This window comes from Monodon monoceros, unplaced genomic scaffold (assembly GCF_005190385.1).
Source record: "Monodon monoceros isolate NGI ecotype Baffin Bay Population unplaced genomic scaffold, NGI_Narwhal_1 Super_Scaffold_21, whole genome shotgun sequence".
Classification (NCBI taxonomy): domain Eukaryota; kingdom Metazoa; phylum Chordata; class Mammalia; order Artiodactyla; family Monodontidae; genus Monodon; species Monodon monoceros.
Genome location: NW_021703778.1, coordinates 132,915,790 through 132,940,813, shown reverse-complemented (window position 1 = coordinate 132,940,813; position 25,024 = coordinate 132,915,790). Strand labels below are relative to the sequence as shown.

General features: G+C 39.2%; 1 protein-coding gene across 1 annotated transcript in view; it reads left to right on the top strand.

The window, feature by feature from the left end:
- The window catches only part of CCDC175 (coiled-coil domain containing 175), a 75,181-nt gene that overhangs the window by 43,850 nt on the left and 6,307 nt on the right, over positions 1 to 25,024 (top strand). Inside the window, exons 12-18 of the mRNA XM_029239393.1 lie at positions 5,556 to 5,691; positions 6,250 to 6,381; positions 11,810 to 11,948; positions 15,905 to 15,984; positions 17,446 to 17,598; positions 20,796 to 20,898; positions 24,243 to 24,286. Coding sequence (XP_029095226.1) covers positions 5,556 to 5,691; positions 6,250 to 6,381; positions 11,810 to 11,948; positions 15,905 to 15,984; positions 17,446 to 17,598; positions 20,796 to 20,898; positions 24,243 to 24,286 — 787 coding nt within the window. The remainder of the gene's footprint in view (positions 1 to 5,555; positions 5,692 to 6,249; positions 6,382 to 11,809; positions 11,949 to 15,904; positions 15,985 to 17,445; positions 17,599 to 20,795; positions 20,899 to 24,242; positions 24,287 to 25,024) is intronic.

Here is a 25,024-nt window from a genome sequence, read left to right as displayed (position 1 = left end):
TAGGGATTGCATTGAATCTGTAGATTGCTTTGGGTAGTATAGTCATTTTCACAATATTGATTCTTCCATTCCAAGAACATGGTATATCTCTCCATCTGTTTGTGTCATCTTTGATTTCTTTCATCAGTATCTTATAGTTTTCTGAGTACAGGTATTTTACTTCCTTAGGTAGGTTCATTCCTAAGTATTTTATTTTTTTTGTTGCAGTGGTGAATGGTATTGTTTCCTTACTTTCTCTTTCTGATACCTTGTTGTTAGCATATAGGAATGCAAGAGATTTCTGTGCATTAATTCTGTGTCCTGCAACTTTACCAAATCTATTGATTAGCTCTAGTAGTTTTCTTGTGACATCTTTAGGATTCTCTATGTATAGTACCATGGCATCTGCAAACAGTGACAATTTTACTTCTTCTTTTCCAATTTGTATTCCTTTTATTTCTTTTTCTTCTCTGATTGCTGTGGCTAGGACTTCCAAAACTATGTTGAATAATAGTGATGAGAGTGGACATCCTTGTCTTGTCCCTGATCTTAGAGGAAATGCTTTCAGTTTTTCACCAATGAGAATGATGTTTGCTGTGGGTTTGTTGTATATGGCCTTTATTATGTTGAGGTAGTTTCCCTCTATGCCCACTTTCTGGGGAGTTCTTATCATAAATGGGTGATGCATTTTGTCAAAAGCTTTTTCTGCATCTTTTGAGATGGTCATATGGTTTTTCTTCAGTTTGCTAATATGGTGTATCACATTGATTGATTTGCCTATATTGAAGAATCCTTGCATCCCTGGGATAATTCCCACTTGATCATGGTGTATGATCCTTTTAATGTGTTGTTGGATTCTGTTTGCTAGTATTTTGTTGAGGATTTTTGCATCTATATTCATCAGTGATATTGGTCTGTAATTTTCTTTTTTTGTAGTATCTTTGTCTGGTTTTGGTATCAGGGTGATAATGGCCTTGTAGAATTAATTTGGGAGTGTTCCTTCCTCTGCAGTTTTTTGGAAGAGTTTGAGACAGATGGGTGTTAGCCCTTGTCTAAATGCTTTATAGAATTCACCTGTGAGGCCATCTGGTCCTGGGCTTTTGTTTGTTGTAAGATTTTAAATCACAGTTTCAATTTCATTACTTGGTCTGTTCATATTTTCTATCTCTTCCTGGTTCAGTCTTGGAAGGTTATATCTTTCTAAGAATTTCTTCCAGGTCATCCATTTTATTGGCATAGAGTTGCTTGTAGTAGTCTCTTAGGATGCTTTGTATTTCTGCGATGTCCATTGTAACTTCTTCTTTTTCATTTCGAATTTTATTGATTTGAGTCCTCTCTTTCTTTTTCTTGATGAGTCTGGCTAAAGGTTTATCAATTTTGTTTATCTTCTCAAAGAACCAGCTTTTAGTTTTATTGATCTTTGCTATTGTTTTCTTTGTCTCTATTTCATTTATTTCTGCTCTGATCTTTATAATTTCTTTCCTTCTACTAACTTTGGGTTTTGTTTGTTCTGCGTTCTCTAGTTCCTTTAGGTGTAAGGTTAGTTTGTTTATTTGAGATGTTTCTTGTTTCTTGAGGTAGGATTGTGTTGCTATAAACTTCCCTCTTAGAACTGCTTTTTCTGCATCCCATAGGTTTTGGATCATTGTGTTTTTGTTGTCATTTATCTCTAGGTATTTTTTATTTCCTCTTTGATTTCTTCAGTGATCCCTTGGTTATTTAGTAACGTATTATTTAGCCTCCATGTGTTTGTGTTCTTTATGTTTTTTTCCCTGTAATTGATTTTAATCTCATAACATTGTGGTCAGAAAAGATGCTTGATATGATTTCAATTTTCTTATATTTACTGAGGCTTGATTTGTGATCCAAGATGTGATCTATCCTGGAGAATGTTCTTTGTGCACTTGAGAAGAAAGTGTAATCTGCTGTTTTTGGATGGAATGTCCTATAAATATCAATGAAATCTCTCTGGTCTTTTGTGTCATTTAAAGCTTCTGTTTCCTTATTAGTTTTCTGTCTGGATGATGTGTCCATGTTGTGTCCATTGGTGTAAGTGAGGTGTTAAAGTCCCCCACTATTACTGTGTTATTGTCAATTTCCTCTTTTATAGTTCTTAGCATGGCCTTATGTATTGAGGTGCTTCTATGTTGGTGCATATATATTTATAATTATTATGTTTTCTTGGATGGATCACTTGATCATTATGTAGTGTCCTTCCTTGTCTCTTGTAACATTCTTTATTTTAAAGTCTGTTTTATCTGATATGAGTATTGTTTCTCCAGCTTTCTTTTGATTTCCATTTGCATGGAATATCTTTTTCTATCCCCTCACTTTCAGTCTGTATGTGTCCCTAGGTCTGAAGTGGGCCTTTTGTAGACAGCATATATATGGGTCTTGTTTTTGTGTCCATTCAGCGAGCCTGTGTCTTTTGGTTGGAGCATTTAATCCATTCACATTTAAGGTAATTATTGATATGTATGTTCCTATTACCATTTTCTTAATTGTTTTGGGCTTATTTTTGTAGGTCTTTTTCTTCTCCCACTTAGAGAAGTTCCTTTAGCATTTGTTGTAGAGCTGGTTTGGTGGTGCTGAATTCTCTTAGCTTTTGCTTGTCTGTAAAGCTTTTGATTTCTCCATTGAATCTGAATGTGATCCTTGCCAGGTAGATTAATCTTGGTTGTGCGTTCTTCCCTTTCATCAGTTTAAGTATATCATGCCACTCCCTTCTGGCTTGTAGAGTTTCTTCTGAGAAATCAGCTGTTAACCTTATGGGACTTCCCTTATATGTTATTTGTCCTTTCTCCCCTGTTGCTTTTAATAGTTTTTCTTTGTCTTTAATTTCTGTCAGTTTGATTACTATGTGTCTCAGTGTGTTTCACTTGGGTTTATCCTGCCTGGGACTCTGTGCTTCCTGTACTTGGGTGGCTATTTCCTTTCCCATGTTAGGGAAGTTTTCGACTATAATCTCTTCAAATATTTTCTCAGGTCCTTTCTCTCTCTCTTCTCGTTCTGGGACCCCTGTAATGTGAATGTTGCATTTAATGTTGTCCCAGAGGTCTCTTAGGCTGTCTTTATTTCTTTTCATTCTTTTTTCTCTATTCTGTTCCGTGGCAGTGAATTCCACCATTCTGTCGTCCAGGTCACTTATCTGTTCTTCTGCCTCAGTTATTCTGCTATCGATTCCTTTTAGTGTATTTTTCATTTCAGTTATTGTATTGTTCATCTCTGTTTGTTCTTTAATTCTTCTAGGTGTTTTTTGTTTAATTCTTCTAAGTCTTTGTTAAACATTTCTTGCATCTTCTCGATCTTTGCCTCCATTCTTTTTCCAAGGTTCTGGATCATCTTCACTATCATTATTCTGAATTCTTTTTTTGGAAGGTTGCCTATCTCCACTTTGTTTAGTTGTTTTTCTGGGGTTTTATCTTGTTCCTTCATCTGGTGCATAGTCCTCTGCCTTTTTTTTTTTTTTTTTTTTTGTGGTACGTGGGCCTCTCACTGTTGTGGCCTCTCCCATTGCAGAGCACAGGCTCTGGACGCGCAGGCTCAGTGGTCATGGCTCACGGGCCCAGCCGTTCCGCAGCATGTGGGATCCTGCCAGACCGGGGCACGAACCCATGTCCCCTGCATCGGCAGGTGGACGCTCAACCACTGCGCCACCAGGGAAGCCCTGCCTTTTCATTTTGTCTGTCTTTCTGTGAATGTGGTTTTCGTTCCACAGGCTTCAGGATTGTAGTTCTTCTTGTTTCTGCTGTCTGTCCTCTGGTGGAGAGGCTATCTAAGAGGCTTGTGCAAACTTCCTGATGGGAGGGACTGGTGGTGGGGAGAGCTGGTTGTTACTCTGATGGGCAGAGCTCAGTAAAACTTTAATCCCCTTGTCTGCTGATGGGTGGGGCTGAGTTCCCTCCCTGTTGGTTGTTTGGCCTGAGGTGACCCAGAACCTGAGCCTGCAGGCTCTTTGGTTGGGCTAATGGTGGACTCTGGGAGGGCTCACACCAAGGAGTACTTCCTAGAACTTCTGCTGCCATTGTCCTTGTCCCTGCAGTGAGCCACATCCCCCCCACCTCTGGAGGAGACCCTCCAACACTAGCAGGTGGGTCTGGTTTAGTCTCCTATGGGGTCACTGCTCCTTTCCCCTGAGTCCTGATGTGCACACTTGTTTGTGTGTGCCCTTCAACAGTGCAGTCTCTGCTTCCTCCAGTCCTGTTGAAGTCCTGTAATCAAATCCCACTCACCTTCAAAGTCGGATTCTCTAGGAATTCCTCCTCCCATTGCCATATCCCCAGCTTGGGAAGCCTGACGTGGGGCTCAGAACCTTCACTCCAGTGGGTGGCCTTCTGTAGTATAATTGTTCTCCAGTTTGTGAGTCACCCACCCAATGGTTATGGGATTTGATTTTATTTGATTGCGCCCCTCCTACTGTCTCATTGTGGCTTCTCGTTTGTCTTTGATGTGGGGTATCTTTTTTGGTGAGTTCCAGTGTCTTCCTGTTGATGATTGTTCAGCAGTTGATTGTGATTCCGGTGCTCTCACAAGAGGGAGTGAGTGCATGTCCTTCTACTCTGCCATCTTGAACCAATCTCAGTATATGTTATCTTAATTAACAATGCCCCAAAGTTGGAAGGATATCAGAGTGCTTGCTAGAGTCCAAGGAAATTATTTTCCCAAATTAAATTGTGAGTTTTCTTGGATCTAGATGTGTTTGTTAGTTTGATTTTTTTGGCATTGAACAGAAACAGAGTTTTTCATCCTAATCATGGCAAGTCACCAAAGAGTAAAATTGCCAAGATGTGCAATGCCTCTTTGCACCAGTAAGGAAGGCGATGTGCAGGGACAGAGGAGAGTGGTTAATTACACAGGCTCTACAGATGGACTGCTTTGTTTGCTCTGCCTCTTATTGGCTCTGTGACCGGGGCTAAGTTATTTAATAACCTCTCTGCTCCCATCCCTACAAAGTGAGGAATGATAGTAGCACCCGCCTTGTAAGGTTGTTGTGAATGGTAAATGAGATGATTGATGTACAGTATGTAGCTCAGTGCCTGACACCTAGAAAGCACTTGCAGAAACATAGCTATATTTTATTATTGTTGTCATTGTTATAATATTATTTTTAAGACTCCAATTGTACATTTTTACTCTTCTCTAGTTATATAGCTTTTTTATGTTAAAGTGGAGAGAAAAATTTGAGAACCTAGAAGCTTGAAATTTCTTACTAGCACTTTGAGTAGTTTAGGTAATTCTTTTACTATTTCTGTCTGGGACTCTTCTTTTTCCAGCACCCCTGAGCCTTCCGCATTTCTATCCTTTACCTAGAGGAGGCAAGCTCTAGGTAAATTGTGGTTTGTCCACTGTCCTGTTAGATGTACTGACACAACTTAATGTGAAGCAACTTGCAGAGATGGCATTAAGGCAGTTAATGTTTTGTCTTATTTTTTCAGCTAATATGTCTAGTCTACAACATCAATAGCACGAACAATTTTATATAATCATAGTAGGATTTGTTTTGTTTTGAATTCCTTCATCTTTTCAGTAAACTGTGATGTCAGTTTGATGATAATTCTTTTTGTTCTAATCTCTAGTATTATAACTCAGTGGAAAATAGCTTGTTTGCTAAAAAAACATGCACGTTGGACCAACATGATAAGGGCTGAAATACAAGAAATTATAGATAAAATTCAGGATGCTGAACTTAGACGCAGTGAATTATTACAAGAGGTAAAGGAACTCAAGGAACTTAGTATTTACCCCCTATATTGCATGTCAGTAATTCTTCAATATTTCATTAAACCTTACCTTATTAAAAGGTATTTTGCTTTCTGCTGATTTCATGTTTAGAGTGAATTATGTAACTTCCTTGAGAAATGTAGACAATTGCTCTATATTAACTATAGGAATTTAGCAAAGTAGCAATTCTGTCCAGAATATGCTTTTGAAGCATGTAACTGAAACTTGAAGATAGTGTTTAGGGAAACTATCTAAAAATAAGGAGACTAAACATCATTTATTTAGCTCCTATATTCATCCTGTGCCTACCCTCCATCCCCTACTATTCCCACTCCCCATTTCCTCAAGTCATTTATAGCTATTGTTTGGTGAAGAAACTAATCTCTGGAGGGAAAAGAAGATCCTCCTCAGTGGTTACTGAGAAATAATATAACCTGAAATCAGAGCCAAGTCTCATGCACAGAAATATTAATTTACCTGGCTGTTTGAAAATTTAATGCTGACTGCTACAAAACAAATGATAAATCCTCATTTATTTCCCCTAATTAGACCAGTTTTAGAGAAAATGAGATCAATGAGTTTTTGGCACAGATCGAACAACTTACATTAGAATTAAAACAAGAGGAAGAGGAATTTGTTGCCAAAGAAAAAAAGTTAATTCGAGAGTTGAGCAAGTATGAGGTAAATTTTATTTTACTTCTAAGAATAATTTTAGATGGCGATATGCAGGGGAGGGTGTATTTCATGCTATTTTAATCAGTTAGAAGTAAAGTAAATCTTCTAGTATAAACAAGACTACAATTAAATTATGAATCTTTCTTCTTTTTCTAAAAAAGAAATAGAACAACAAGAAATATGTTTTCAGTTAAAAAAAAAAATCACACACTCCAAGTTTTGTGGAAGTGCTGGCAAAATCCATGGAGACAGGTAGAGTGTTGGATAAAACCATGAAGAGCCGGAACAGGAGAGGCTGGAGAGAGTAATGAAGGGTGAGGGAGACCAAGAAGGCCAATCTCAGAAGTCCTTCTTAAAGACAGGGCATGGCACTGACCTGGGAACTGCCAAGGGCTGACCTGAGGTAGAATAGAGCATGGATGATGGGGGAAGTGGAGAGAAAAGTCACTGCAAGGACCCAAGGGGCCCAGAGTGGCTAGGTCTCTGGAAACACAGCAGAAAACAAACCTTTTCAAGGTGATGGTGTTACCTTGATAGCCAAGGCCATGTTTCTTGGAGACCACCATTGGAAGAGTAGCTGAGGAGAAAAGAGATGGTAGCAGAAGACTTCCTCAACTTGATTCAGTTTGAAGAGGGAAAAGAAGGCCTGACTACCCCAAAGAGAAGCTTTATTTGAAGGCAAGGGAGTAGGGAGTCCTTACATTTCAAAGTTTAGATCTTACCCTGGTCCAAGCCCACTCTTCCTCCCACCACACACACCCTGCCACATCCTGCAGAAACCCTCTGCAGATAACAGGTCCCAGAAAAAGCCAATTCTTTCTAATGTAAATAGCAAAAAAGAAGCAGATATGTCTTCCACACAAAAATACTATGAGAAAAACAAGTGAAGGGGCAATGAAACTTTCCATCAAATGAAGAGCGCTCAGAGAAATGGTGCTGGAACAGATGAAAACTGTGACTCAACATCCCTCCATGAATTCAGAAAAAAATAATTTCATAGAAGTGCCAAGGAAGATTAGCAATATGGAAATACAGGAACTCAGGGAAGAGACGTCAGAAGGGGATGGCCAGAAATAGGAAGAGGGGAAATGGGAACTGGCACAACTCAGGGAACAAACCAGGGAAAGAAAGCATTGCACAAACCTATACAAAATTAGAAGGAACAGAAGGAAGAAGCAAGGCGGAAAGCATTTCTCCATTGGTTGTAGCATGTGTGGGTACCCAGTATTTTTCTAGATGCTGAAAAACAGAAATTTTTTAAAAGGGGGGAAAGAAACAGAAGCCTTATGAAGCTTACATTCTAGTGGGGTGGGGGAGATTGAAAATAACAAGATAAACAGTAGAACATGTAATATATTCAGTGGTGATAAATGCTCTAGAGAAAATAAAACAGGGAAGTGGGATAGGGTGAGTGTGTGTAATGCGGTCTGTGTGCCATTTTAAACAGGGAATCAGAGAAGGGTACAGCGCCAAAGGCTATGAGGAAGTGTGATGCGCAGATATCTGGCGAAGGTGGCTGCAAGCAGACGACATGCTAAGCATGCAGGTTCTGACGCAGGACTGTCCTATTTGCGGAATGACAAGGAGGCAGTGGGGCAGCAGCAGAGATGGGGGAGAGTGCTGGAGGTTCTAGGGACTCATCTTCCAGAAGCAGATGCTAACATGGAATTAGGAGTGCAAAGGTTTATTAGGGTGTAATGCCTATGAAAGGACTGGGCAGGGACCATTATGTAAACTGCAAACTCTCTGGGGAACTCCAGAGCAAGGATCGTCCATTAGAAGAGGCCTGCCTTGGGCAGAAATGGCTATACCCTTGTACCATCTCTTCGCTCACACGGTTAGTTGGAAACCACCCCTCAAAGAGCATGGTCTTGGCTAGATAGCCAAGGCCACTCTGAAGGGGCCAACCACACTGGAGGCTGTCAGCTAACCACACTCCTTGCCACAGGACAGTGAATTCTTCCTTGAGGGTAGATCTAAAAGGGGCATCCCCAGGCTTGCCACACCTTGTGAGAACTTTGTCTTTCACTCTGCATGGGCTGGGAAGCCAGTAGTAGGTTCTCTGTGAAGATTATTTATTCTGAAATAATCTGGTTTTCATTTAAATAGGATCACTCTAGCTGCTATGTTGAGCAGAATTTAGGAAAGCACTGGTGGATGCAGGAAGACCAATTAGCAAGCTAGAGCAATACACCAAGTGGTTCAAGTAGCTTGAACCAGAATGATAACTGAGGAGGTGGTTGGAAGTAGTCAGCATCTCAGACGTTTTTTGAAATAGAGCTGACGGAGGTTACCAGTCGTACTTAATGGTAAACGAATGAAGGCAATCCTCTTAGAGTCAGGAATAAGACAAGGACACCATTTAACATTGCATTCAAGCTTATACAATGAAATTAGGCAAAATAAGTAAATTAGAAGTATAAGGCTGCAGATGAGAAAATTTCTGCAGACAGTCTGCTTGCCAGGCTGTGTGCTCCCTGCAGGACTCTGTCCACCTGTGCCTCATTTACACAAAGTCATAGACAGATGGCAGCCTGTGCGCCATTATTATAAATCCCTTTTCCCCTTGAAAATCACCATCAACGACCCTGGGCACATTGGAATCCCATTTCTGCCTTTAGTTCAGTGGCATGAGGAGCCCAAATTGGAGAGGAACCACCCTCAGATTTTGGTTTATGGAACCATTATTGTACCCTTGATAGAATCATTCTTCTCACCAGTAGTAAGATCTCTGGACTGACAGAGCCAAATTCACAGGGAGGGGGAGCAAAATCATTAGGTTTAATAGTGAGAAGGCCCACTGCATTCCCAAGGAAAAGAGCCCTGTATATTATTCACTGGTTCAGAATGTAAACTTCCAAATCTTTAGAGGTGTTTTCTTCTAGGCGGTGCTGTGACTAATTCTTGTGTAGACTTGGCTCCGATACCCAGGGGCCTCCACTACAATGTTCCTGTCAGAGCTTGCAAAGCCTTCTGCATCACTCTGATCTAGCACTGACACATTGATCACAGTTGGATCTGCTGGGTCCTTCAGCCCTGTGTCTGGCAAGGTTCAGTCAGAGAAACAGAGCTACCAGGAAAGGAGTTTATTAGAGGATTTGACCTTCTGCCATTGTGGGAGCTTGTTATGTAGTCTAGTGAGTCTTTTAGCTTTACATCTGGAGCCGGGGCCCAAAGGCAGCAGGGCAGGCAGTTCGGAAGGAAAGATGGACAGGAAGTGGAGAAAGCAAGGTCAAACTGGAAGTCGCAGGATGAGCGGAACTCATGAGCTTGGACTGGTACCTGCATTGGCCACTCTCCTTTCCAAGGCTTCAACGCCCAAAAATCGCAGCAGAAGCCGGAGCCTTACATCACTGGGCTATGTATGCACGTGGCTCAGGACTCAGGGAAGCTGAGGGAAGATTTGAATGATCTGAAGAAGCTGTGGGCCTGACAGGTCACCCAACTCGAAGAAGCTGAGCCAGCAGCCACCACCTTGCCTGAGCTACAGCAGCATCTGATACCCAAACCCTGACTCCTAGCGTAAAAGAAGAGCGTGGTTTCTTGTCAGGGTGCTGCCGGCAGCTTCAGCCTTGTGCAGGCAATGGGAATGAATTAATGCATTCACATGCCTCCTTATCCCCCCAGGCCATTCTTTTTTTACCGAATATAGTATAGATATGCGTTTCTTAATACTGCAGTCCGGAGAATTTACTCCTGATTCTGCATAGTAATATTTTTATATTACGGTGTTTTATGTATGTTTTTGTCTTTCTGTATTATTCATAAGGATTCTAATGGTAATTTGGAATGGGACAGCATATCACTGTATTAATTAGGGTGCGAGCAAGGTGCTCTATCAAAGAGATGCCAAAATGCAGTGAACATAAGCAAGATGTGTACTAAAGGGTTAACAATCCTCTATCCTTTACTAGGAAATTGACCTCGGCTTAACTTTCTGGCTCTTCCCCTCGTAGCCTGATAAAGGTGGATTATCAGTTGTATTATCAGGCAACATTGCTTATATAGAACAACCCTTTATTAGTATGCTGCATCTTGACCAGGAGAATAACTAGCGGGAAACCAGAGCATTGGGCTTTCCTGGATTTGATGCCTCTTTTAAATAGGCATGTCCCTTGTATAGACCTAGAAGGTATGCCCAAAAGATGTTGGTTCCAATTTAAACATGGGGCTTCTAGGCCAGGGAGTCCTTCACATCTACCCCTGTGGATCTCCTTCTCTTGCACTAACTTACCACTTTGTTGGGGTCAATGGAAACTAGCCTCTGGTAGGCTATGTTGTGAGGGCATCTCCCACTGGGGAAGCATGTCTGGCATTGCTCTGCTGGTCCTCAGGGTTTCCTTTAAATTATGTGTGTATGCAACTTAGATAAAAATAAAAATAAAAGTTTTTAAGAGTAAACTGGATCAATTATGGCCAGTTTAAATCTTTGAGTCTGAGTATCTATTTAAGACAGATACTCAGATACTTCTGACATGGTCATTACATAAGAGAGATGTTTATTTCTCTTTCCCGGTATAGGCTGAAGGGAAGGGGTGGCGGGCTGGAAGGGTAGCTCTGCCACCCTCGGCATGAGACTAACATCTGTGGGTCCAAGTGGCAGCTTCCATTCTCATCCTCTTCCAGCCAGGGGAAGGAGGAAGGACCCAAGGGGCACATACCCCTTCCTGTTGAGGGACACACCCCACCTCCGCTCACAAACTCATTGGTCACACCCACCTGCAAGGGAAGCTGAGAACTCACTCTAGTTGGCAGCCATATGCTCAGCTGAAACTCAAAGAGTCCTGATATCGAAGGACAGGAGAGTGGATAGTAAATGTCAGTTGGCTGTCTTTGCCTTAGTCACTATTTTAAATCCACCCTAACTTTCTAAGAGAGATTCAACTATATTCCACTTGAAACTAAATAAAACCTGAGTTTGAATAAATAAGCAGGCATTTTCATGTTTTACTTTCGGCACTCTTAACCCATTTATTGTAGTATCATATCCACTTATTTCTACCCCCTTCCCATTTCTTACTAACATCCACGTTTCTTAGAGCTGGTATATATTTTGTTTTTCTGCCTGGTTTTGTTTTGTTTTTTTTTTCATAAAATATGATCAATCAAGAGAAAGTTTCTCAAATATGTTTTTGGGGTACACATTAGGTAGCAGTAATAGAACCATAGCAGTACAGCTATAGAACTGAAAGGATCTTTGGAGAGCCCAGTGAATTTAATCTCCTAACAGTATAGATTGCCAGAGAGTCAGTGAGTCAGCCAACAAATATTTATTAAATATCTAGTATGTGCCAGATACCTTTCTATGCACCTTAGGATAAGAGGAGTCCAGGACAGACAGAACTTTTCCCACCAAAGAACTTACCTTCTACTCTAGAATACTGTACGAATTCTCCAAAATCATACCTCACAATCAGCTTTACTGTCTTTAAAGCAAAGATTCGCTGAGGAAACACAAATTAACAAAGAAAAGGAAGGTGAACTAGTCGAGTGTCTTCCACAGCTTCAGGTGGCAGAAGAAGAATACACGGACAAAAACAGACAGTTTGAAAATCTCATTGATGTTCTTACAGGTACATATGAAGCACTTAGTAATTGAACTCAAGCCCAGGTAAGGATTTCACTGTTGTCTGCTAACACAAAGTGGATCACAAGCCAGTGGTGAAATTCTCCCAACTTCTCCCATCACCTTTAACTCTCTATTCTCTAGTTTTTGCCTCTTCTATTAATTTCCTCTTCTCTGCACCACAATCTTACTGTTAACTCTTGTCAAATTCCTCCTTTTCTCTTTTAAAACTGTTTAAAATTAAGAATTAGTAGCAACTGTATTATATGGTTTCTCTCTGTACTTGCTAAAGGTAGAACCAACTCCTTTATCTCCTGCCATGTGGAAAATTTTTTGTTTCTTAACATGAATTTACAGCTTGACTTTAATCATTTTCTAGCTTGACTTTAATCATTTATAATGTATGTACTCCTTAGACTTTTTTCACTAATCTGCCCCTAAGGCAGAGATAGATAAGAGCTTGTCTCAGATCTGGGGGCTTCATAGAGAAGATGAAATGTGTCTGAAAGTATGCATATTTTGCATTTTATTACACGGCACACCATGTGTGTGTTTAATATAGAAAATAATTATTTTCTCCACAAAAATTGGATGTGGTCAGCTAACCCTGAACCCCAAATTTCACAGATCCAGAACCATCCCTAGAGGTGTGAGTCTTGTTTTGAATTTGGGGAGTAAAGGATCATTATCCAAGGATTTAGGTTATTAAGAAGGACAACTTCTAGAACTTCTATCTTCTAGATGATGGAAAAAGTGCCATTGGAATCAGGCCAGGACCAAAATTACAGAAAATGTGCACATTTTTTACTGGAATGGGAGTAAAAAATGTGCATTGTGGTGGGACTGACCAGCTGGCAAAGATGAATATGGGGATAGGAATTAAAGCAGTGTGTCAAAACAAGGTAGTCATATGGAAACCCAATATGGTCAAGTGTGAAATAAACAGATATTCAAAGTGAATAGTGGTAATTTTCAAGGAAGGTGGATTTTTAAGAATATAAGAATATTATAAGAAAAAGTACCTGGGTCTGGTTCCCATTCCTCAGTTGATTTTCCACTTTTGCCACATTTTCATTTAGTCAACTCAGTTAGGTTTTCTTGTTTTTTTACCACTTTTACCAAGACTTGCAACATATATGTACTCCGTTCCCAATTTTCTACTCCCCCACCCTTCCTTCATCCCTTCTTGCACTGGGTGGAGGATATAAGAAACACAATGAGTATAAAAATAGGCAATATATTGCAGTATATTGCAAGAACTGATTCTCTTAAGTCAAAGAAAAGGGATAAAATACTGAAGAAAGTAGAGAAAAGAGAGGAAGGCAGGAGAAAAGAAGGAAAGGGGACGTAAGAGCAATGTGCTTCGGAGAGTAGGAAAGTATACTTCACCTGCCAGGAGTGAGACTTATAGAGGGTAGAATATAAAGGCTCAGTACACATAAAGAATAATGTTGTGACTTGTGATTAAATATGATGGATAAAACACATGCATCTATCTTTGCTCCCTAATAAAACTTCATAAAATATGTGCAAAAGATTTATTTAAAGATATAAACCCACAAGTACAAAGAGACTGGCAGAGAAGACATCAACAGATAATAAATAACAGCAAATTGTTGGAAGGTGTAATTGGATAGAGGTATTAGCAGAAAAAGAAGTTTAACTAGCAAGTGCTCACGGAGAAGCATAGCATGAGGACAAGAAGTTCTCTCCTCAGGACCAGGGAAGTCTTGGACATTGGAGGACAGGGATACTGTGAAGCCCGAGATGAGTCATGGGGCTGAAGATTTGCTGGAAGTCTTTATAGCGAGCAGTTAGACCCCCAGGTCAAGTGTCCTCTTCTGTGTCACTGACTGACTATTCCTCCACAATGCCAGCAGAGAAATTGGGCAAGAGGGTTCTAACTTCAGGATATCAGATATGGCTGAGCGCAGAAAACAGGTGCTGTTCTGAGACCCCCTTCCACTGCTCAGCTTGATGAAGGCTGCCAGCTAGTTGTGTTATAACTCTTCTGTGATCCCTTCCCCACCCTGAAGATGGTTGGATTCTTCCCCAAGGACACTGAACAGTTTCAAAGAGCTCCACAGAATCTAACATTAGAGAGCCCCCCAACAAAATGGGTGATCACTTCTGATCACTGTACAGTGAAGTCCACCCAGGAACCAAACCTTTTAGTCCCTCACCCTTAAGTAGGATTAGATAGTCAAAGATCACCAGACATCTCAGGAAAAACTCCAGCATGAATGACATAAACTAAAGCAGATAGAAAAACAGAACTTGGTGGAAACATAAACACAAATAACATAAGAATACTTTTAAAGATAAATTCTCAGGGAGTATATATTCTCTGTATATTATTATATATAATACATATATATTCTCTGTATATTGCTCAGAATATATGTTCTCTCTAGTATAGAGAATATATCTTAAAGTATATTCTTAGAGAAATAAGATATTGCATTTATGAAAAGAACAAGATGCTTAAAAGAAAGAACAAAGAACAAAAAAGAGCTCTTAAAAATAAAAAATATAGCAACTAAAATTTTAGAATTCAATAGGATTATAAGAAAAGTTAAGGAAATCTCTCCAAAAATAGAACAAAAAATAAGGAGATAACAGGATAAAATGGTAAGGAAATTATAAAACTGTTCTGAGGTGTCAAATATCTGACTAACAGGAAGGCCAGAAAAAGAGGTCAGAAAAAAAATGGGAAGTATAAAGTTATCAATGAAATATTACAAACATATTTCTCAGAACTGGAGAATATGAACTTCCTATTTTAAAGGGCCTTAAAGGGCCTGTCAATCCCCAGTACAATATATGAAAGAAAAGACATTAAGCTACATCACTGTTGGATTTCAGGAGAAAAAAAAAAAAAAAAAGAGAAGATCCTAAAAAGCTTCTAGAGAGAAAAAGCAGATCTCACACAAGTCTGAGAATGGTCTCAGACTTCTTTACATCAATATCATAATAGAATTTAGAAGACATCGCCCTCAAAATTTTGAGAGAAAATAATTTCCAACATTAGATACCCATCCAAACTACCAGTCAAGTATAGATTTAGAATAGAGATATATTTAGATATACAAGATCTCATTTACTCTGTCTCAGGAAGCTACATAAAATTTGCTTCAACAAACAGAGGAAATAAATCAAGAGAAAAAAAAAGGTATGAGATTCAGAAAGCAGGAGGTCCAACATGAGAGAGATGCAGAGGGAAGTCCCAGGAGGTCACCTTTGCGGCAGGACTAAAGAAAAATGTACAGAAGGTAGTGGGAGAGGGTAGAGAAAGGGAACTGATGGATTACATAACGTGTTTGACCACGTGGGAAGTAATGTTCAGAAAGATTTTACAGTTCTGTTATAGATTTTGATATGAATTAATGACATGTACATGGAAAACTAAGCAATTCTTTTAAAAAGTGAGGTAATTTTTACCTCCAGGAAAAACAAGAAACTATATAAGAAAGGAAGTGTAATCATACTACACTGTTTGTCTCATCAGTGAATAATATTTACATTGTCATAATGATCCAAACAGTTAAAATTCATTTAAACAAAATCCACAACTTCACGAGGAGGTTGAGGGAGGGAACATGGAGCTGCGGGTGTGGGTGGGAGGTGTAGGGATGGGGGTAAGTGGGCTGTGTCTTCTACTATGTTAGGAAGCGAGCAGAAGAAGTTAAGAAAGAAAAAAGTTTCTTAAAGAAAAAATTTTAAGAAAAAGATTTTTAAGAAAATGTAAGAGGAAAAAGTTAAAATGAGTTAAAAATGGTTGATTCTGAGGAGTCAAACACAGGGGTGGATGCAGCATTGGGGCGTGCCTGACTTCCAGTGTTTGTTATAAGCCTTATCATAGTGTATGGCTTCTAAAACCAGGCATATGTCTTGTTTTGATTATTGTCTTTTAATTAAAGAACACTGTAGGTGGTTATTTTTTCCTCTCTCTCTTTTTTATAGCACAAAAGCAGGAGCAGAATTCACTGAATGATCACATTTCTCAATTGTCAAGAGACTTTTTAAGATACCTTGACAACACGGTAAAGAGTCAATGTATTCATTCTTTTTTCTTTTATTAGAATATTGGTATATACAGACAGTGATACTTACCTAGCACATTAGAGTTTTCAAGAAATTCACATTTTTTAAACTTACTCTGTTAATATCAATGTTTTGAAATTTTTAGTCACAACATATATGTATATAGATATATACACATACACACATATATATACATGTGTGTGTGTTTGTATGTAGAGAGAGAGCAACTTCAGAAGCAATGAACATGTAACCTGGGACTTCCCCAGTGGTCCAGTGGTTAAGAATCCACCTTCCAATGCCAGGGGCACAGGTTCGATCCCTGGTCAGGGAATAAGATCCCAAATGCCGTGCTGCGTGGCCGAAATTTCAAAAAACAAAACAAAACAAAAAACTGGAAAATCACTGGGGAGGATTCAGTTTCCTTATTTAAAAGGTAGAGATTAGAGTATGCTTCCTAAGATTCTTTTCAGATCTATTATTCTGGTAAACTCCTATGAAGACAAGGATAAGTGGGCCAAAGTTGTGGGTGTGGAGGGGGTGAATGAGATGGGAGCAGGTGAATAGATGCTTACTACCTTTTCAAATTTTATAATCAATACTTAATGATAAACATATGTATGTGGAGTTGGTTAATTAAAAATAAAATGTATTCTTTGAGAGTCACTGATCTCAAAAGTAACTTTCAGTGCATTATGGAAATAGAAACATATGAAGGGGAAAATTACAAGTAAGTATACTATATATATAATTCTATATTCTTTATAAGATGCTGCTAGGGATGATTATACAGTGTACAAAGATTATGTGATTTATAGCAGTATAATAATAGAAAACTGCTTAGAGAATTCAGTAGAGAAAACTGTAGAGAACTCTGAAAAATCCATGAAGTAATATTCTTCTTCTTTTGAGAAATATTAAGTCCTCACTGAAAGAGCCTCAATAAATTCCACTCCCTGCTTCCCCAATTTTGCCAGGTAATTGTTCATATGTCAAAGTCTGTTTTGTGAAATTGTCTCAACAACTTAACTTTGGCTCTTAACTTGGGATCCATAGACTCGTTTCCCAGAGTCCATTCGCTTTGGAGTTTATATAAAGTTTTTCAAGGGAAGGTGTCCATAACCTCTGCTGATGGCCAAGGAGTTACAGCTGACCCTTTAACAACATAGGTTTGAATTCTGTGGGTCCATTTATATGCAGATTTTTTTCAGTGAATGAGTACTACAGTACTACGCGGTCTGTGGTTGGTTCAATCAGCGGATGTGAAACTGAGGATACAGAGGACCAACTGTGAAGTTACACGCAGATTTTTGAGTGGAGGGGGTTTGTGCCCCTCACCCCTGCATTGTTCAAGGGTCAGTTGTAATTAGAACCCCTCTCTGAATGTGGTCCAGGCAAACTAATACACTGGGGCCCTGCTAGTTGAACTCTATACAATAACTGTGGGTTTTATGTTTGAGCAGAATAAAGTGAAGCAAGAATTAAAACAATTAAGAGATCACGAAAGCCATAAAATCAAAGCTCATTTTGAAGTTCTAAAGCACTTAGAAAATGAAATCTACGTACATGACCTAAAAACAGATGATTTGCTCTTGGAAAATAAAAGATTAAAAGAGGTAAGTTCAAGTGCACTTCACTTTGCACAATGGTCTTGGTTGATTGTCTGCATCTGCACTAGTTACAAGAGAAAAGGAGAGAATAACTCTTAAAACTTTTTAAGTGAAACTTAAAGTACACATAGAAAAGTGCCCAAATCATAAGTGCACAGCTTAATGAATACACTGGGTAACCAACACTTAGATCAAGAAACAAAGCATCAACAGAATCCAGATATCTTCCATTGTGCCTTCCTGTCACTAACCTCCTAACAAGGGTAATGCTATACTGACTTCTAATACCATAGGCGAGTTTTGCCTGTTTTTGAACATTCTATGTATGAAATGACACAATATGCACTCTTTTGCCCAACATTATGTTTTTGAGGTTCATTCTTATTACTGAGTGAAGGTATGATTCATTCATTCCTTAGTTCTGTATTGTATTGTATTGTATGTATGTACTGTATTCCATTGTATGACTAATACTACAGTTTATTTATACAGCCTACTGTTGATGGGAGTTTAGAGAGTTTCTAATTTGGACTATTACAAAGAGTGTTGCTATGAACATTCTACTACATGTTTTTTAGTGAATAAAATTACATATTTCTTTTGGGTAAACATCTCAAGTGTAATTCTCGAGCCATAGGGAGGCATATGGTCCACTTTAGTGCTCAGTGCCAGTCTCCCAAAGACGTTTCACAGCTGCCACTGCCAGCAGTAGTGTATGAGAGCGCAGTTGTTCCTCGTTCTCTATGAAACTCGGCCTTTGTCAATTTAATCATTCTGGAGGGTGTGTATAGAGGTGTCCCTTGGTGGTTTTAATTTGCATTTTCCTGATGATTAATGAAGCATCTATTCATACGTTATTGGCCACTTGGATACCCTCTTTGTGAAGTACCTGTCCAGGTCTTGTGCCCATTTAAAAAGTTAGGTTGTCTGTTTCATATTGATTGCAGCTCTTTTTAAAGCAAAGGAATTTGTTCATCCAACCCCTAAAATTAAGGTCTCAATCTCAAATGATTAAATTTTACTTATTTATACTTGAGTTACTTATTTGAATCTGTCACTCACTGGTAACCCTGTGTGACTTTGGGCAGATCACTTAACTTGTGAGCTTCATTTTTCTCCCCTTAAAATGGGAATAACTCCTAAGTTCATAGTGTGAAGGTGACTTCTTTGTAAACTGAAAGTGCAAAAGAAATGCAATATAAAAATTTTTTTTTTGGAAAACCTTATTGACCTCAAAGGTCAGGATCTGTATCAATGTATTTCAAGAGTTTTGCACAATGCCTCACATGTAAAAGGAATTCAGTCCCATTTGATGCTCACAATAACCTGGATAATATATGTGGATATTACATTATATCCCTTTTATAGATTAGGAACTGAGTCTCTTTGGGTTTTTTTTGAATTTTTAATAACTGGAAAAATAAAAACAGTCCTACAGCGGTAAGACTCTAAGGGGATAATCTCTTTACCTCTTCGAGCAATTTTTTTTCCATTGGTTAAATGGCAACAATTTTCCCACTAATATCATGTGTTTTTTGGTAGAATTAAAATGGCGTAAGAGGTACTAATGTACTTTGAAAAGGTAGATGTGCTCTGCAGAGCCCAGGTACCATGAGCAAGAACCTGTACACATCTGACACATCTTCATTCTAGCCCTTGAAACAACCTTGTAAGAAATTTCATCCACCTGTGAAATATTCCACCAGGCTGTCTTCTATCAAGATGATGTAGATTATTTATTAATCTAACTGGAATTTTCATTGCTGTTTTGGCAATGTGTGAGCAAATGGATGGCTGACTATGTTAAAGACCGATTCTAAAAGTTCTGTTTTTGGATTCAAGGTCCACCTACTAGCCCCTGGATGACCCTATTCGTTTATCTTATTCACTTACCACTCTTTGTTTTAATGATCGCATCCCTTCATTCAACAAACATTTTAAGCATCATTGAGTCCCAAACTCTAGGGAAGGCACAGTGAATACAAATACGAGTAAGACACGGTCCCAAGCCCTTAGGAAGCTCGCAGTCTAACTGGGGAGATGGATATACAGATGGAATTACAATTTGGTTGTTAAGTGTGACAGTCTACACAGGGTGCATATACAGAGTCACCCAGAGCAAGAGCACCTAATCACACCACGGGAGGAGCTCCAAGGAAAAGTCTGACAGGGTGTCATTAGCATAGAGGTAGGCTTTACACCTGGGAGATAGTGAAATTCCTCAGGGATAGTGAATGAGAACAGTGAGGTGTGAACAGAGTTCTGGAGAAAGACAGCTTTTAAAGAGTCAACAGAAGAGGAGACCAAAAAGGGGGACTAAGAGAGGAAAGTTGGAGAGTTACGAGAAGCCTGCTGAACTAGGCAAGTCTATGAATAGTGATCCATGTTCAAAGAGAGCGAGAATGATGACTTGGACTTGGCTTAAGGTGACTTGCACTTTGGTTTACTACAAAACCTTCCAGCAAGCCATGCAAAGACTGCCACAAGATCAAGGCTGCATGAGAGACCCTCTGAAACATGCTTATAAACACAGTCCTCTGGAACAGTTCCATGTCTACTTCTCCAACGGTACCAGACACTATTTCTAAGATTTTTATCAGTAGTTTCTAGTATTTGACTATTTCTCTCTTGAAACTGGGCCAGTGCCAACATTATATCCCAAAGCCCATACTTTCAGAGTTCCCAGAGACTTTAGAGGTCCTGAGCATTGGGTGGTCAGAACAGAAAGCCATGACTTCAACACTCAAACCACTGCTACCACTGCCACCCCATGCAATGAAACATCCAACTAGAGTGAGCAATTCCATAGGCTCTCCTGACTTGATCTCTGTGAGGTCTTATGAACGCCTCCAGTGAGGCATCAGTGCTGCCTTGTAACATGTACTGAACACACATTTTACAAAAAAAAAAAAATCATTTTTTTTCCCTGTGAAGACAGTGTGTTTAGGCAGAATACCTTTTAATTCGTTTTTGTGGCAAATTCAGAATACCATGTTTACTTGGCTGTTGAAATGCTTACCAGGAAGTAATGTCCTTTACCTCCCTCACCAGAATGTAAGCTTAACAAGGGCTATGTTCACCACTGTTACCCTTGTACCTAGAATGGTAGGTCGCACAGAGGAGGAATCAATAAATGTTTGCTAAGTGACTGCATGGATAATTAACTAAACTGCTTAAAGCAAACACATGCCTTTAATTTCCAGTATATTGCATACATAAAGAACAGCACAGAGCAACACAGAAAGGGAGCAGAAGACCTCATGTGCACCTCAAGTGACCTGTCGTCTCAGCTGACAGCTCTTCAGAGTAAGTAATGTGTCATGAATGACCTTTACATATAAAAAATAAAGTTTTGTTTAAATCAGTTTTACTGGTTTGCATATAATAAAATGCACCCATCTTAAGTTCAATGTGTTTTGACAAATGTACATACCACTAGAACGACTAGTACCACAAGAAAGATATAGAACATTTTCATCATTGAAAAACGTCCCTCGTGTCCCTTTGTGGTTGATTTCCCACCCTACCTCCAGTCCCTAGAAACCATTGAGGTGCCTTCTGTCCCTAAGGATTAGATATAAATGGAATGATAGAGCATGAACTCTTTTGTACCTGGCTCCTTTCACTCAGCAAACTGTTTTTTAAGATCCATCCATGTTGTTGCATATATCATCATTGGCTCTTTTTTACAGCTGTATAGTAGTGTTCCATTAAATGGATATACCATGTTTTGTTTATCCATTCACTAGATGAAGGACATTTGGATTGTTTCCAGTTTGGGGTTGCTATTTGTTTGTAAGTGTTTTTGAGGATATTTGTTTTCATTTCTCTTGGGTAAATACAAAGGAGGGGAATCGCTGGGTTACACCGTTAGTGTAACAGGTTTAACTTTATAAGAAATGGCCAGTTTGCCAAAGTAGTTGTACAAATTTATCATCCCACTATCAATGGGATGCTCCACATCCTCACCAACTATTAAAATTGTCAAAACACTTAAAATTGTTAACATTTTAGCCACTTACTAGGCATTTAATGATATTTCCTTTTTTTTTTTTTTTTGGCGGTACGCGGGCCTTTCACTGCCGTGGCCTCTCCAGTTGCGGAGCACAGGCTCAGCGGCCATGGCTCACGGGCCCAGCCGCTCTGCGGCATGTGGGATCTTCCCGGACCGGGACACGAACCTGGTGCTCTGTATCGGCAGGCGGACCCTCAACCACTGTGCCACCAGGGAAGCCCCATGATATTTCCTCTTAATTAAGTTTTCCTGTTGACTAAGGTTGTTAAGTACCTTTTCATATGCTTTTTGGCCACTTATACATCATTTTTTGTGAAGTGTCGTGAACAAATTATCTATTACAGCATGACGTTACAAATTACTTTGCTCACAAATTGTCAATTTGGTTAGAACTTAGTGGAGGCAACTCCTGTCTGTTCTACATGACATCGGTTGGGGCAACTTGATGGCTGGGGGGTAATTCAGCAGCCGGGAACTGGAATGATCTGAAGACCCACTCACTCACACTTCTGGTGTCGATGCTGGCTCTCAGATGAATTCAGGGGAGACTGTTAACCAGAACACCTCCATGTGGCCACTCCATGCATGTAGCTGCTTGGCCTGCTGTGTTCCAAAAGTTAGCATCCCAAGAAAACAAAGTGGAAGTTCATGGCATTGCTGTGACTTGACCTTGGTAGTCAGAGTACCACTTCCACAATGTCCTAATGGTTGAGGCAGTCACCAGGCAAAAGGGGAGGGGACAGAGACATCACTACTAATGGGAAGAGTGTCAGCATCATGTTGGGGGAAGAGCATTTGAGATGAAATATACTGTGGAGCCATCTCTGGAAAATACACTCTGCCACATGTCTGTCCAAATCTTTTGCATATTGCTTTGTGTTCTTTGTGTTTCTTATTGAGTTAAAATCATTATATAGTCTGGAAATGAGTCATTTTTCAGTCTGAGGCTTGACTTTTCATTTTCTTAATGGTGTCTTAGAAAAGAAGTTAAAAATTTTCTTTTGAACAAAGACTGCTTTATCTAGTTTGTCTTTTAGGGTTAGTATTTTCTGTGTCCTGTCTAATACATTTTTTTTCAACTTTTTATTAAGAAAAATTTAAAACTTACTGAAAAGTAGCGCATAGAATAATGAATCACATGTGCTCATGTCTAATACATTTTTGCCTAAGCCAAGTTCTCAAAGATTTTTTCCTACGTTATCTCTGAGTTTTTAGTTTAGCTTTTATGTCTAGATCCCTGATTCATTTCAAGTTAACTTTTTCATATGGTATGAGGTAAGGGTTGAAATGTCATGGTTTTCTCTTATGCGTATTCAATTGTGCCAGCACAGTTTTTGAAAAAACTCTCCTTTTAGCACTGTATTACTCAAACGATGTTTTTAAAAGATCAGTTTTATGAGTCTGTTCCTTTATTCTAAATATCTAACTGTACACCAGTGTCACACTGTCCTGGTTACTATAGCTTCATATTCAGTCTGGGAATCATGTAATGCAAGTTCTCCACATTTGTGCTTCTCTGTTAGAATTATTTTGGCTATTTTAGATCTTTTGATTTCCATATAAGTTTTAGAATCAGCTTATTAATCTATGCACACCACACACACATACCCCTGCTGGGATCTTAATTGGGTTTGTGTTGAACCTGTAAATCAATTTGGGGAGAATTGACATCTTAACAAAATGAAGATTTACAATCCAAGAACACAGTATATATCTCCATTTATTTAGAACTTCTTTAATTTTTCTCAGCAAGATTTTGCAGCTCTTCATATTGTTTTAGAGGTCCTCAAGACAGTCACCATTCTTGGTGATTAGCTGGAAGGATTCACAGGACTCAGAAGTTGTTATACTTTATAGTTATTTTCTATTACAGTGAAGGGTACTGAGTAAAATCAGCAAAGGGCAAAAGGGCTTGGAGGAAACCAGGTGCAAGCTTGCAGGCATCCTCTCCCAGTGGGGTTGCAAAGATGCACTTAATTCCCCCAGCAATGACGTGTGACACATGCAAAATGGTGCTAGGCAGGGGAGCTCACAGGGGCTTGGATGTCCAGGGTGTTTATTGGAGGGGGTCAGTCACATAGACATGCAGTGCCTGTGTGAATGACCTCAGTGACTCAAGCAGCTACCGAGATGCTCAGGTGGTATTTCTCCTTTATTCCCTTAGTATGGGAAATTGCATTGATTGATTTTGGAATGTCAAACCAATCTTCCACTCCAGGGATAAAACTTTACCACTTGTTCAAAACCTATTATTGTTTTCTTATATTGCTGGATTTGATTTGCTAATCTTTGAGCAGATTTCTGTATCTGTGTGAGACTGCCTTGCTCTGCTCACACCCCCAGCAGAGCGCCCAGTGGTCATAGCGCTCACATTTCTCCACCTTCTTTCAGGTGTCACAGTTCTGTACTGCGCACTCTCCAGTATCTGAAAACTGGATATTGAAACAAATATACTTGATTTATACATTTAGTCCCATTTTCTCCTTGTTTTAAGTGGGAGGGCAAGTGTTGTTCTGACATTTTGGAAGTAGGAATTTTTAGATAAAAATAATTTTTGAAAAACAAATAGCGTTACTTGAATAAAAATGTTCAAATTATTTCACTAACTTTTGCATTTTAAAAATCTTTAATTTAGCACAATATTCGGATTTGTGGACTGGATTTTGGACTACACTTAAGGTGAGCTTTTTTGTGTTGCCTCCATAAGTATCATATTTCTAAGATATTCACCTACCTAATAAGTGTGTGTGTAAGGAAAGAGGTCAGGATTTGCGGGGAGTGACAGAGCTGGTGTGATCATCATATCCTAAAATGTATCCTTTGTGCTGTTAAAAAACAAATTTCAACTGAGTAAATTTTAAAGATCTTATTGGCTTTATTCAACACTTCATGAATCAGGCATCATTTAAGCTAGCAGACAGGAAGGAGCCCTGAGGAGCTGTACAAATGAAAGACTTTCATAGTCAGAAGGGATCAGGAGCAAGGAAGTTATTCCAGGCAAAAAAGGCAGGTTGGCTGTTGCAAGGTCACTTTCCTCTCAGGGATGGCAGGGGTCTACTAGGCAAATTACCTGACTAGTACTGATCAGGTAGATTCCTGATTGACTGGTTTAAGATTCCATTTCTGAGAGAGCTGAAACTGTAATTAAGTCTCGCAGTTTGGTGACATGGGGTTTAGTGTTAAGTGACTCCATTTTGGGCCTGTTGTCTTGTTTTTAAGAGTACCAAACATCACTATGAAATCTTAATCCTTTGGGAAGCTGTCTTCCCACTCTACCACTTCAGTTAAAGTGGGAATGGGGGAATTACAATTTTTTTTTTCAAGTACAAACTGAACACAGATCATTTTAGGACAAAGTTGTCAATTCTGAACTCCATCTCTCCTCCATGTTTTACCAGCCATTCACCATCTCCAACC